This window comes from Metarhizium brunneum, chromosome 2 (genome assembly GCF_013426205.1).
Source record: "Metarhizium brunneum chromosome 2, complete sequence".
Taxonomy (NCBI): domain Eukaryota; kingdom Fungi; phylum Ascomycota; class Sordariomycetes; order Hypocreales; family Clavicipitaceae; genus Metarhizium; species Metarhizium brunneum.
Genome location: NC_089423.1, coordinates 21294 through 33853, shown reverse-complemented (window position 1 = coordinate 33853; position 12560 = coordinate 21294). Strand labels below are relative to the sequence as shown.

At 47.0% G+C, this 12560-nt stretch overlaps 6 protein-coding genes across 6 annotated transcripts; 3 read left to right on the top strand and 3 right to left on the bottom strand.

Moving 5' to 3' along the window:
- Positions 1–363: 363 nt before the first annotated feature.
- G6M90_00g030010 (uncharacterized protein) lies at positions 364–1257 on the top strand (the record flags this gene model as incomplete). The annotated part of the gene is made up of 1 exon (XM_014684229.1): positions 364–1257. The coding sequence occupies one exon, from the start codon at positions 364–366 to the stop codon at positions 1255–1257; it is 894 nt and encodes a 297-aa protein (XP_014539715.1).
- Positions 1258–1460: 203 nt separating this feature from the next.
- Positions 1461–2746, bottom strand: alcB_0 (Alcohol dehydrogenase 2; the record flags this gene model as incomplete). Its single annotated transcript, XM_014684228.1, has 4 exons — positions 1461–2275; positions 2340–2454; positions 2509–2557; positions 2613–2746. The coding sequence occupies 4 exons, from the start codon at positions 2744–2746 to the stop codon at positions 1461–1463; spliced, it is 1113 nt and encodes a 370-aa protein (XP_014539714.1).
- Positions 2747–3597: 851 nt separating this feature from the next.
- Positions 3598–4390, top strand: xanA_1 (Isonitrile hydratase-like protein xanA; the record flags this gene model as incomplete). The annotated part of the gene is made up of 3 exons (XM_014684227.2): positions 3598–3762; positions 3823–4004; positions 4054–4390. The coding sequence occupies 3 exons, from the start codon at positions 3598–3600 to the stop codon at positions 4388–4390; spliced, it is 684 nt and encodes a 227-aa protein (XP_014539713.2).
- Positions 4391–6236: 1846 nt separating this feature from the next.
- Positions 6237–6845, bottom strand: G6M90_00g029980 (uncharacterized protein; the record flags this gene model as incomplete). Its single annotated transcript, XM_014684226.1, has 1 exon — positions 6237–6845. The coding sequence occupies one exon, from the start codon at positions 6843–6845 to the stop codon at positions 6237–6239; it is 609 nt and encodes a 202-aa protein (XP_014539712.1).
- Positions 6846–9101: 2256 nt separating this feature from the next.
- Positions 9102–9757, top strand: G6M90_00g029970 (uncharacterized protein; the record flags this gene model as incomplete). Its single annotated transcript, XM_066130050.1, has 7 exons — positions 9102–9182; positions 9238–9294; positions 9346–9393; positions 9453–9461; positions 9526–9567; positions 9618–9668; positions 9728–9757. 7 exons carry the CDS (start codon positions 9102–9104, stop codon positions 9755–9757), a joined length of 318 nt encoding a protein of 105 aa, XP_065986543.1.
- A 301-nt stretch (positions 9758–10058) lies between these two features.
- fgaOx3_0 (Chanoclavine-I aldehyde reductase fgaOx3) lies at positions 10059–11189 on the bottom strand (the record flags this gene model as incomplete). The annotated part of the gene is made up of 1 exon (XM_014684225.1): positions 10059–11189. The coding sequence occupies one exon, from the start codon at positions 11187–11189 to the stop codon at positions 10059–10061; it is 1131 nt and encodes a 376-aa protein (XP_014539711.1).
- Between the last annotated feature and the right edge of the window lie 1371 nt (positions 11190–12560).

Genomic DNA, 12560 nt, shown 5'->3' with positions numbered 1-12560 from the left:
ACGCCTGCAAGCGAAACGAATATAAATACCAAGCAGCATCTCCATCGTATGCTGCCTGCTCTCCTGGCCGCATGTGAGTGAAGGCGGGGTCAAGTTAGACTTTCTTCTACCCGCAAGTTTGAGTGTTCGAGTGGATGCGGCGAAATAAAGTCCGAAGAGGGCCCAGATAATTTCATGCTGGGGCTGGGCAGCACAAGCAGCTTCAATGTTACATACCATACATGTACATATGTAGGGCCAACCCGGGCAATTTACCCCAACTGAGCCAACTTACATATAGGCCACAGCAACACGACCATCTCAGAGCGCCATTATTTGCCTCGTTTTCCTCCCATCCTACATCCATCAAACACACCAGCAACCATGCCCTATACTTCAATTACCATCATCGTTGCTCCCTACCATGTAGGCATTTATGATCATCGTGTTGGGGGCGGACCGCTTCGCATTCTAGCCCACGGCATAGACAGGGAGCTCGAGAAGCTCGCACCCGTGTCTTTCATCAATATTGGCCCTGTTGACGAATTCGAAGGCGAGATTGGCAGGACATTCGAGATTATCCGCCGAATCTCAAAAGCGGTTTCGCAAGCGGCAGAGAACGACTCGTTTCCGTTGGTACTCTCTGGAAACTGCTACGCAAGCACGGCTGTTGTAGCCGGCTTGAACAAATTCGTACCGTCCCTAGCTGCTCTATGGCTTGATGCTCACGACGACCTTGATACACCTTCAACCCATGAAAATGGATACTTGGATGCCATGGCCGCATCCATGTTGACTGGCACAAGTTGGCATGCTTTGATGAAGACTGTCCCTGGTCATGCACCCATGGACGTGAAGAACATTGTCTACTGTGGTCTGCGAGATGTTTCCGACACGCAAAGGCGAACCATTCAATCGGCCGGAGTTGATGTGGTCTGGGGGGATGCCGGGAGAAAGGTAAATTTCGAATCGGAATTGTCTGCCGTTCTAAAGCGCAGAAACCTTGGCAAAACACACATTCATTTAGACTTGGATGTCTTGGACGAGTCTCTCGGCCGGGTGAATGAGTTTCCTTCTCCTGGAGGATTCATGCCAGAGGATTTGATGGGGCTGATGAAGATCATTCCGACCGAGACTGATCCCACATCCCTGGTTATTTGCTCCTTCAACCCTCGACTGGAAGGTGGTGATGGCGTGGCCAAACTTGCTGTTCGGGCTGCATGCCGCCTGGTTGGCAGTTTGAAGGAGAAGGGATTGTTTGCTTCGAATCTGGGATAACTCCCACTACGTACAATGAATTGTGTTGGGTAGAATTTTAGGCATCAGGCAAGAATAGGACCAGAGGAGTAAAATGTTTCAAATGGGGAACCTTGACTCAACATATGAAATTGGACGATTCTTTATCAGTACCAACAAAGGTGTTTATTTCAAAGATACGACACTTCTACTTCTTTCTGTTGACTTGTTGCGCCGTGCGCTATTCAGAGCACTTCAACAACAACCTTGCCCAATAACTCTCCCCGTTCCATTTCCTCAAAGATGTCACTCAGCTCTTCCAGTGACCGTAGAGTAAAGTGTGGTTTCACGATGCCTCGCGCCGCCAATTTCATGAACTCGATGGCGTCTAGCCGATTACCGACCGAGGAGCCTACTATGCGTCTCTGGTGGAATAAAAATGCATTTGGGGATGCCGAGCAAATGGGAGTTTCATCGCCTTCCTGAACACCAACGACGACTAGGGTCCCGTTGAACCGAAGGCATTCGAAACCCCAGCTATAGGCCGAAGCCTCTCCCGTACAAACCACAGCCGCTGCGACGCCGAGGCTATCGGTCAGCTTTCTGACAGTCTGAACGACTTCATATTGCCGTTGTAGCCCCATGGAGTAGTCTTCAAGCGCAAGGAACTCTTCCACGCCACAATCATGGATCATGACCTTTTTCATGACTCTGTCAATGCCTATTACGCGTAGACTAAATGCCCGAGACGCAATCTGACATACTAGATGGCCAACACCTCCCCCAGCACCAGCCACCAGTACCCAGCTCCCTGGTGATGCCTTTGCCTTTTTGATGGCTGCCAGCGCTGTCAACCCGCCGCAAAGCAGGGGTGCTGCAACTGCCGATGGCACGCTGTCGGGAATGGGAGTAACATAATATGCAGGTGCCAACGTGTACTGCTGAAATGTGCCGGGGGTGTAATATCCCGAGATTTTGATGTTGACGCAGCAGCCGTCGGCTCCTTCAAGACACGGAGGACAAGAGAGGCAAGCTTCAGAAACCCATTTGACACCGACATCTGGACACATCAACATTGATGCTGGCATATATCGCTAGTACTGAGGGAAAGAGAAGAGGCTTACGGTCTCCCAGTCGCAATCCACTGGCTTCCGTTGCCGAGCCCAGCTTGACAATATTCCCTACTCCCTCGTGACCGCCGACCTGCCCCGGCTCTATCCGCCGGGCCAACCATTTCCACTATGAGTGTCAATGTAAGCACACGAGTAAAATTTCGCACAGGTTACAACGTACAGCGTGTGTCATGACGCCGTGGTCGGAATGACATATTCCTGAATGTGTGCTAAACACTGCTTAGCCAGATATTGTTCCTAAGACACGGTCCCAGTCCCACCTACATGCGAATCAAGACCTGTCCATGTCCTGGCATGGGCGTTTTCACGATTCGCCTCTGCAGCGAAACGCTGCCGGGTTCATCGTACACCATGGCGGAATGATCCGAGGGGACTTTCATATCTGCTTCTGCTGCCATGGCGGCGAGAGTTGATCATGTGAGAATACACGGAGCAGAACGAAAACTGTATCAAGAGGATGGATGACGCAGGGTCACAATGTTCAAGCCTTTTTGCATGTGCATTATTCATGGTTTTCTAACTGGGGTACGTGGTCCGTGTGGGCTGAATCGAGCCGGGATTTCTCTTCGTGAGAGAGCTGACTCAGGCAGAGTAGAGAGAGGATGGCTACATGACACACTTCCTCATTAGGTTGGGGTATTAATCCCATGGCCACGGACAATTTTGCGAATCCCTCCACATGCATGCAGCCTGTTAATCGGCCCGCCGGGGCCTTCAAGTTTTGAGTGGAGCCTGGTCTGGTTGCGGCGGCTCGTCGGGCAACGTAACAGTCACGGTTCAATGTTACTAGTCTAGATTAAGCTGCGCGCCCCGCTTAATAAACTTGACCCTTGCTCTTTTTTTAGTGCTTTTTTTTAGCTTACCCCCGCTCCTCGGCTTTCGTTTCGCATCGGGAAATACACCACGACTTAAGAAATCAAGACCCTCTAAAGCTCCTTGTGCTTTAACATTCAAACACCTCCGCGGGGTCCACGCGTGCTATGCAGCTGCGTTGTGGCTGATCGAATGTGCGTGTTATTGCGGCACCATTCTTGTAGAAGGATCTGTCCGAGTCAGGCTTGTAAACAGATGAACTGGATCAAATCTTGTCCTCGGAGTTGACATGATTCGAGGTGTCAAGTTTAAAAAGATAAATAATCGCGCTCTCCGCTAGCCTAGGTCTTACTTTTCGTACAAAAGCATCCTGGACTTGGCAAAGTCAATTCAATTTTTCTTATTGTTAGTAAAGAGAAAAAAGACTAAACCCAGCATGGAACCAAAAAGGGTGCTCGTGGTCTTATTCGAGGGGTTCAACACTATGGATATGAATGGCCCCTATGAGGTCTTTCGCATGGCTGACAATCGAAATGCATTCACAGTGACGATTACTGCAGAGATAGAAGTTACTAGATCGTTTGAGGGTGTTCAAGTCAAGGTGATTCCCGCCAGCAAATAGTTGATTCCGCGTCCCAGCTTTGCTGATTATTCTTGCTAGAGAGACATTGCCTTGGACCACAATCTTCTTGGTTTGCTTGGCGATTTTGACGTCTTGGTTGTTCCTGGCGGCCCAACACATCTTGTCGAATTACACGCCGCGAAAATGGGTGACTTTATGAAACTTATTGCCGCGTTTAATGAACTTGCACCCAAAGACAATACAGTGCCCAAAACTTTGCTGTAAGCAGCTTCCATTCTTTATTCTGCCGAAATTGCTCACAGATTCAAGGTCCATTTGCACTGGTGCCCTCTTCTTGGGGTACATGGGCATCTTCAACGGCCGAAAGTGTACTACGCATCGCGGGGCCTATAGGAGTTTGCAAAAGGTCAACATGGATGCAGCTGCAGGACAAGATGTTGCCGGGGGGGTCATGCAAGCGCGCTACGTCGACGCAGGCTCGAATGAGTACGGGACAAGGATTATTAGCAGCGGCGGCGTGTCTTGTGGCTTGGACGCCAGCCTATACGTGGTGGAGATTTACGATGGCATCGAAACAGCATATGGGGTTGCTGATATATTAGACTACAAGTGGCGAAATACCGAGTGCTTCGTGGTAGCACAGTAAATTAGCACATCTTATCGTGTCTCATCTGGTTTGCGTACAAAAGTTCCAGGCTGTATGCATCAAAATCACAGACGTATCGTGTAACAAGCCGCATTTCTGCCCTTGACGGACTATGTGCAAGCAGCGAGCTTCATGAATTAAGTCGTGGCTTTACACAAAATTGTGCTCATATGGAAGATAATATCCTACGTGGCGTCGAGGTCGGGTTTGCGGTCCTGCATCGAACCCCTTCAAAACCGACGACCATGGCATCTGCTCGAAGCTACATATGTAGCAATAGAGACACCCCCTCGCCCCCCCCGGAGCTATGGCCCTCGGAGTTAGTGTCCGTATTCTCCGCGCCCCTCACGGACTAAAAGCCGGAGCGGTACTCCGTATTTAAGAGACGGGGCACGATGGCTTGGAGTCAATTCAATGTTGGTTCAAAACCGGCGGTAGGTGGATTTTGGGGTAGAAACACCCCTGAACTTGACGCCACTCCCTTCCAAACCATTGACACAAGACTATGTCAAGTCAAGCATCATCTTGGCGTTTTCAACCCTTGTCATTGGATTTGCCCCAACTACCGTCTTTCTGCTCACGTCCACAGGCGCACTACTTGGATGGCGCTGCATGAATTAGGCAAAGTGAGTGATCGACTCTCTACCCTCGTGGATGAAGAAAAAGGTTGCGCCACCATGCAGGGGCTATAAGAACTACGCAATTGTACCCAAACAAGTCCTTGTCTTGACTCATGGCGGCATGTAGCATTGCTCAGTAATAAAGCGATTTTTGCTTATTAACAACGCTCATGGTATGTGGTTCATGTAGTAGCAAAGAATTCCATGGCCGAACTTGGCTAGATCAAACTCTAGCTGGCAGCTTTCGATAGATCCTTACGTTCTCCCCTTGTCCTGTTTCTTCTTCTTCTTTAGATACACTACCAGAGAGCTTATTAAGCGTCGTAGCTCATGTAGTTGTAGGCACCTGCTACGCCACGCTATTATTCATGTTAGGCTCTCTGGTTTACAAAGGTCCGGTCATTCACGACGTATGTTACCGTGGGGTACAGGTGGTCATTCTCTGGGCTGCGGTATAGTCGGGGTTAGTGCCGTGTTCTTCGTGCAAAAGCTTACTGTCCTACGACCATTCTTTCCCCAAGACGTGATGGGTACCTTTATCCCTAAACTAGGAGGTTGGTATATCCGCCATGGAGTAGCGCGCTGCTACAGCTGTTCGATGGTTTCTGTCGGCACCATTGAGTCTCGGCAAAGCTCAACGGGGCCGCGGAAAGCTGAATTTGCGGGTGTTACGCTCCTATCAAAAATGGAAACATATGGATGTTGGACTTTGGAAGTGTTTCTTATTCGAGTGTTATGGACATAAGTTCAACTGCAAATGTATCTTAATCCCCGTCAATACAAAGTATAGTATTCTTGACACTATTGCCGCTCCGGTAATACCCAAGTATATCGCAACTGTAGCTGCCACACCTTTATTTGAAGACTAAAAGAGAGGGTTTTTGGGCTACAATAATCACTCCAAACTCTTTTAAACAAGACACTTTGAAGCCGAGATTGACCACATCATTTTCTATTCGTCTAAAGACTACAACTATTAGATAGTAGTCTCCACACAATTTTATATTCCACCTCCCCCCCTTTCCCCCTAAAATTGTTCTTTATCCTGTCAAAAGCACGATTCAGCTAGTCCAAGCAACTTGACAGGGCAGCCCAACCAGTTGCGCGTTGTGCGTTGTTACCAAGGTGTATCAAACTTCCCCGCTCGAGTTTCCACAACCGCGTATCTGCTGTGTAAACTGGCACCGTGTAACTTGACAGCATTAGTGCGATATAGTCTGATCATGTTAGACTGGACTTGGCTCATGGGCTTGCAAGCATTGGAAAGCCGACTGGTAATCGCTGTTCGGTTTCTGGTTATCGAATAAATCGCAGTAGAGCCCAGTGCCACACTGCTCCTCGTCGGCCCCTTTAAATCCACAATCCTTGGCACCTAATAGAGTCGCTGGTTGTTTCCAGGGGAGCAGGTTGGGCTTTTCCTCGTGGGCTTTGAAGCATTGGAAGGCCGACTTGTAATCGCTGCTCTTCTGGGTGTCGAATAGATTACAGTAACGCTCAGTGCCACACTGCTCCTCGTCGCCCCCTTTAAATCCACACTCCATGAAACCCAACAAGGTCGCTGCATGCTTCCAGGGGAGAAGCTTGGGCTCTGCCTCGTGGGATTGGAAGCATTGGAAGGCCGACTTGTAATTACTATTCGGTTTCTGATTATCAAATAGGTTACAGTAGAGCTCAGTCCCGCACTGCTCCTCGTCGCTCACTTTGAATCCACAATCGATGGAACCCGTCAAAGTCGCTGGCTGCTTCCAGGGGAGGAGCTTTTGACCAGTGACAGGCGTGCTCTGGGGCAACGCGCAAGCCAAGGAGACAATGCTGAGAAAAATAGCCTGCTTCATGTTGGCGTGGTAGAAGATGGTAAATATAGAGAAAATTGATATTGTAGAGTAGAAAGTGTAGACTGACTGGAAGATTGGGGAGTGGATGGTACGAAAGAGTGTACAGGAATCAAGATTAGAGCGTCAGTATATATACGTTTTAAAGAGTGTCTAATATCCAAAATTTGTCATAACACGAGCATGGCATACTGTAACACTTGGCATTATCGAGTCAAAGATGAAGCTACTCGTACTATTTCGGTCACTACGCATAATGCTTAATGTAAATTTATCATGCCATAAGCATAATACAACACCTGACCTATATCATCAAGTGGGTGACGAAGCTGTGTTCAGTATTTCGGTTGCTCCGAATATATTTTTTTTCCGTCAAGGAACGAGAATATGAACACGCGAAAGCTACAGTCACCCCCTGTAAGTTCAGCTATGCGTGACCTGGTGAGAACGCTAATAGGGGCTTAGAGACAGGGGATTATGGCGAACAAGATCTCTCTGTACGTGTATCAGAGGTTGTTTATTGCAATAGCCGACAAAGTAATAAGTTTATATATAGAATAGCTGTCTTCTAAGATGGAAACATAAACTTTTTTAGCATCTCACGATCTATACTCTTTCTGAAATATCTCTTTTCTATTAGCTCTGGACCCTACAATTGTTACAATGTGTTTAAACTTTTAGGGAATACATTATACATTCTGGGATATCAAGACTTGTCTCTGCGGGGAGAGAAAAGGCTATACCAGTACAAACGTTCAAGTCATAGGCTATGACTCATGCCACGCCCCGTGCCATTCTTTTAGATTCCGCTTCCACCCTTGTCTTCTAATAGGCTCGTGGCATGAGTTATATAGTGCAAGGAGTGAAACACCCCATGGACCGTTTTCAATCGCTCAAGGGAGCCCGTGTGATCCGCTGAAATTAGGCGCGAATCGGGGTCACAGAATTGACCTTAAAACTTTCCCTGCTATAGATTAGTGGAGTTTATACCTAGCAACGGGTTCGAAGTTCATGTCCTTCAATTCTATAGCCCACCTAATTCACCTCAATTCCGAGAATTTCACTCTTCTTTCTGTCGCGATCTGTAGCTATTGCAACCAGAGTAGTTAATAGCAAGGGGTATTAGGACTTGGCAGAGACAGCATCAAGTGTTTAGCATAGATACTCACGCATAGGTGGACTGATTTCTTCACGAACTCTATTGTTGGAGGTATAACCCGTACATATGTACAGACTTGGTCTAATTTCGCGACCGCAGACTCTATGATACAAGCATCTCACAGGCAACTGATTACGTTATATTCGGCATAGCTTTGAGACAACTTGGGCTGTTGTCATGATCATGCACCCAACAGGTGCTAGCGGATTTAGTTCCTGTTATTATTACCTGCCGCTTCGAGTGGCCGTAGCTTGTGTGCATCAACTTCCCGGTCATAGTGCGGGATTTGAGTCATTCAAGAGGCTTGAGCGAAGCGAGTCAATGCTACTCAAAATTATTCTATCAGAAAAAGTAGCGATTTCGAGAAGAAGAACTCTTACTACGAGATGACCGAAACCCGATATCACTGAAACCCGACATTACTGTAACCCGAGGTCCACTCAGGCCGAGACTAAGACTAATACCCCAAGACTGGGATTCATACCCTAAGTCTGGGATTTATACCCCAAACCGGTGGGGACTTCCATACTGTGGACACTGGTTAGTTAACTATTGAAAGGCAAATTCCGAACAAGAAGTTGTGCTATTACCACGAAAGCTATAATGAATAGCGGTTTCTGGTCGAGACGGAGGGATGTTGTATTATTGAAAGTCTCGTGTTTATGATTCCTCTAGAGTATTGTTACGTCACTTATAGCTGAGCTTGCAGGCATTAAATTTGATCTAATATCCCATATTATGCCGAAATCACGCGTGCCTCAACTTCCTTCAGGGGATATATTAGTGTCGATACTATAAATCTCCGCGTCAAGGGTGCAGGCAAAGATGGATTTCGAAAGAAAAATGACAGTAGCGTAGTACTACGTGGCATGATTGAGTAAATAACTCAGGTCATCTTATAGGGCATTATTTTAATCTTTTATAAACAGGGAAGCTTTCAATTTCTAAGCAAAGCTAAACAGAGTATAACAGTTGAACTCTTTTTACTTATAAAAGGACTTACATTTCATCTGCATGGCATATTTTTCCTGCACACAAAACATAACAACTCTAACACGCTTCTCTCATATTACTAGACGAGATTCCCTCCAACTATCAAAATGAAGACCTTTGTTTCCGTGGTTGCTCTCTTTAGTGCATTGGCCACCTCTATGCCACAAGGCCCTTTGTCTGCGTCGCCGGTATGTGGGCTGGGACAACCAGGCTCTTGAGAGGATACTGACCTTGACATCTTAGACCGTTCAAGAATTGACTGAAAAGTACAATGGCAACTACAAGGTGCAATGTCAAGCGGTGAGTTCAAGCTGTCATTCTATGCTGAATCTGAATTGATCACCGGGATAGGCAAACGGGAGACTCGAATGCAAGACTTATGAGCTTGTCGATCAATACGTAAGTTAGAGACGCTCTCTGAAAGGACAAGACTGAACACAGCGCTAATCTTGGTAAAGCATGACATTGTGAGTTATTGACAAGGCACCAGCAGCCGACCGTCCCTCAGCAGACGCGCTCTAATACATTTAGCCATATTTCTATTTGACTCCCATTTGTAACCAGCATGGAGGTGTAAGAAACTTACCCCTACCAAAGATGAGCGCACGACTGATATGTTATAGTGCGGAACCTGCGAATATGGCCCGGGACCTAAGCCCGAGGACTGGTTCTTGGTTAGTTCTCCTCGTACGAAGCGATCAAATTAGCTTGCTAATATGACTGTCTATTCTAGGAACAATTCCACTGCGAGCTTAAACATTAAGCGGGAAGATGTACCAAGCACAGTCTTTATTGGATATTGGGGCCTGAGTAAGACTAGTGGAAAGGTTGCGCGCACAGCGTTTTGCATCGGATCTCGCTCAAACACTGTTGCTAATTCTATAATATATTTAATATATAAGATATAGGATCGAGTATCAAGAGAAACGTTGACAAAGTAGCTTCTAAAGTCGTATCAAGTGCGCATGGACATGATACTTTCCCAGGTATTAATATTTATCTTACGAGAGTTGGGTTATAATAACAAGCTTTCTTTAAAGACCTCAATTCTAGCTACTCATGTTCTAAAGTAGGGGCGCTCTATTACCGTTATCTCTCCTATTCTGTTCAAATTCAGGACTGAACGAATAATCTGTGTACCCTCTGCTTTCCATTACAGCGTAGAAAGTGCTGCGATTATACTTTTGAAGAGGAATCCCGTGCCGAAGGCGGAAAGGCAAATCGGGATTAGCAAGAAAATACCTCCCAAAAACAACGCCGACATTGTAATCCTTATAGTCCCGCTCCAAAGCTTGACCAAAGTTATCCTGGTTGTATCCTCCCGCAACTAGTACCGGCTTGGCTGAGCCCCATTCCTCCATAAAGGGCATGATATTTCCCGCTGATTCACAGTCAACGTTGTTAAGCACCCTGGACTCTATAAGGTGCAAATATGCCAGCCCGATTTCCTTGACATGTTTAATCAAGTAGCAAAACAGAGGTGCTGGGTCTGTCGCATCCATCCCTTGCCAGGTATTCCACGGACTCAGTCTGAACCCAACCCTGTCTGGCCCTACTGCTTGCACAACCGCCTTGGCAACCTCGAGTCCAAACTTGGCCCGTTTGGCGATGCTACCACCCCACTGGTCTGTTCTGTCATTGCTGTTCTCGTGAAGAAACTGGTCGACTAGGTACCCGTTGGCGCCGTGTATCTCGACGCCATCGAATCCTGCTTCCATGGCTCTCTTTGCCGCCGAAGCAAAGTCTTGTACAAGGTTCCAAATCTCATTGTCTGTCAGACATTCCGGCGTGTTGCCGCCATTCTCCATGGCGATTGAGCTCGGTGCTCGCACCTCGAGGCCAGTCTCCCTTTTCAAGGTTTCCGGATCGGCGGCACGCCCCAGTGCCACAAGCTGACAGAAGATATAACTGCCTTTTGCATGAACAGCATCGGTAATCTGCTTCCATCCTCGAACTTGCTCGTCCGTATATAAACCGGGCGCGTGACTGCCGCCACCGCCACGAGCAGATATGAGTGTAGCTTCGGCAATCAAAAAAGTGCCTGGAACAGAGGCCCGCTGAGCATAATACTCTGCTGACATGGGTTCGGGGACGTGAGAGTCATTCGCTCTGAGCCTCGTAAGAGGTGCCATGACCACTCGGTGATTCAACGTAATACGGCCGATGCGTAGCGGCTCAAAAATCTTGGAGGACATTTCGACTATAGGCACGAAGGATATAACGTGATGATGTGTATGAAGTGCGGCAAGAAGTCTTATGCACTAACCGAGAAGCTGTTTGGATCAATTAATAATGGAAAAATCCAACGCACGAGATTATATATGAAAAAGTTTATCGTCTTTAAAATAATGTTTATTTACTAGTTAATAATCAACGAGCGAGGTTATTTGTAATCGCCCAGTATATGGGGGCGACTACTACAGGATCCTCTTTATAGAGTCAAGTAGCTCGGCGCTATGTCCTTCCTAACAGGCATCTATCCTTATAAATGTCAAGTGGGCTTTATCCTCAAAAATTCTGTACGTTTCTTCCATTGTAAACATTTTTCGGGGCTACAGGGAAGTTACAAGGCAGTGTGCGTGGCTGGTATTGGAGTACAAGACATTTATAGAGTTGGGGTAGATATATTTCCTTATCAATAATTGCGCAACTTTGCCTTCTTTGCTGCTTGCGCTGGTCTAGAATTCAACGACAATCCACGGAACCTAAAAAGCGGCGACTTACTAAAAGCGAGCGGTGGCAATAGATTTCGAGCTGATGAATCATGCTAGTGCGTCTTGTTGAATTAATTCACGAGGGGCCACAAATCCGGATACTTATTTAGTTGGCGTCCGCTCGCCATTTTAACTTGGCGTGTTGACAATATTGGAGACTGTTCTATAAACGGTCAAGTGTGTTTTGCTCAATCCTTAAGCTATCAGACTACACTACAACCGGCAAGATGATTCGTAATATCCTCCTCTTACTTTTTATAAGCATCTTTGCAGGCCTGTCGGGCGTAAAAAGGTGCCAGAACATGACGATGCTAATTTCTATCTCGGCACGTAATAGTGTTTTTAATATTTCTGCTCCAGCTAATAACATAAAAGTCACCGACTTTGTGTTAAACGTGTTCCGGGACGGCAGCAACTGCACAAATAATGTGAAAAAAGATGTGAGTAATAACGGAGTATTATTCGGGGTACATTCAGACTTGACCACATGCAGACTGCATGTGGACTTTTACCCCTGCCATCAATGATTCTACTAGAAGCCTGCGCTGCCCCTCGCTGCCCCGCATCATCTCGTCCCTGATGCGGGGGCGGTTGGGGCGAATTGCTCAGTCATCGGAAAGTCAAGTTGAAGCGGTCTGATATCATTTGTCATTTGCCTCGACGTCGACTCAACGTCGTTTGGATTCTATGAAGGTGGTGTATCAGAGTAAAGAAGAACCAGATCTCCACAATTGGAGGCCCTCCACTTTCAGTAGAATTGCTCAATAGATTCCCCTCAGCAGAAACACCGGGGGAATTCGTAAACTCACCACCCAACTTTGTTCCTGCCCGCGTCCAACGTTATTCCGAGAT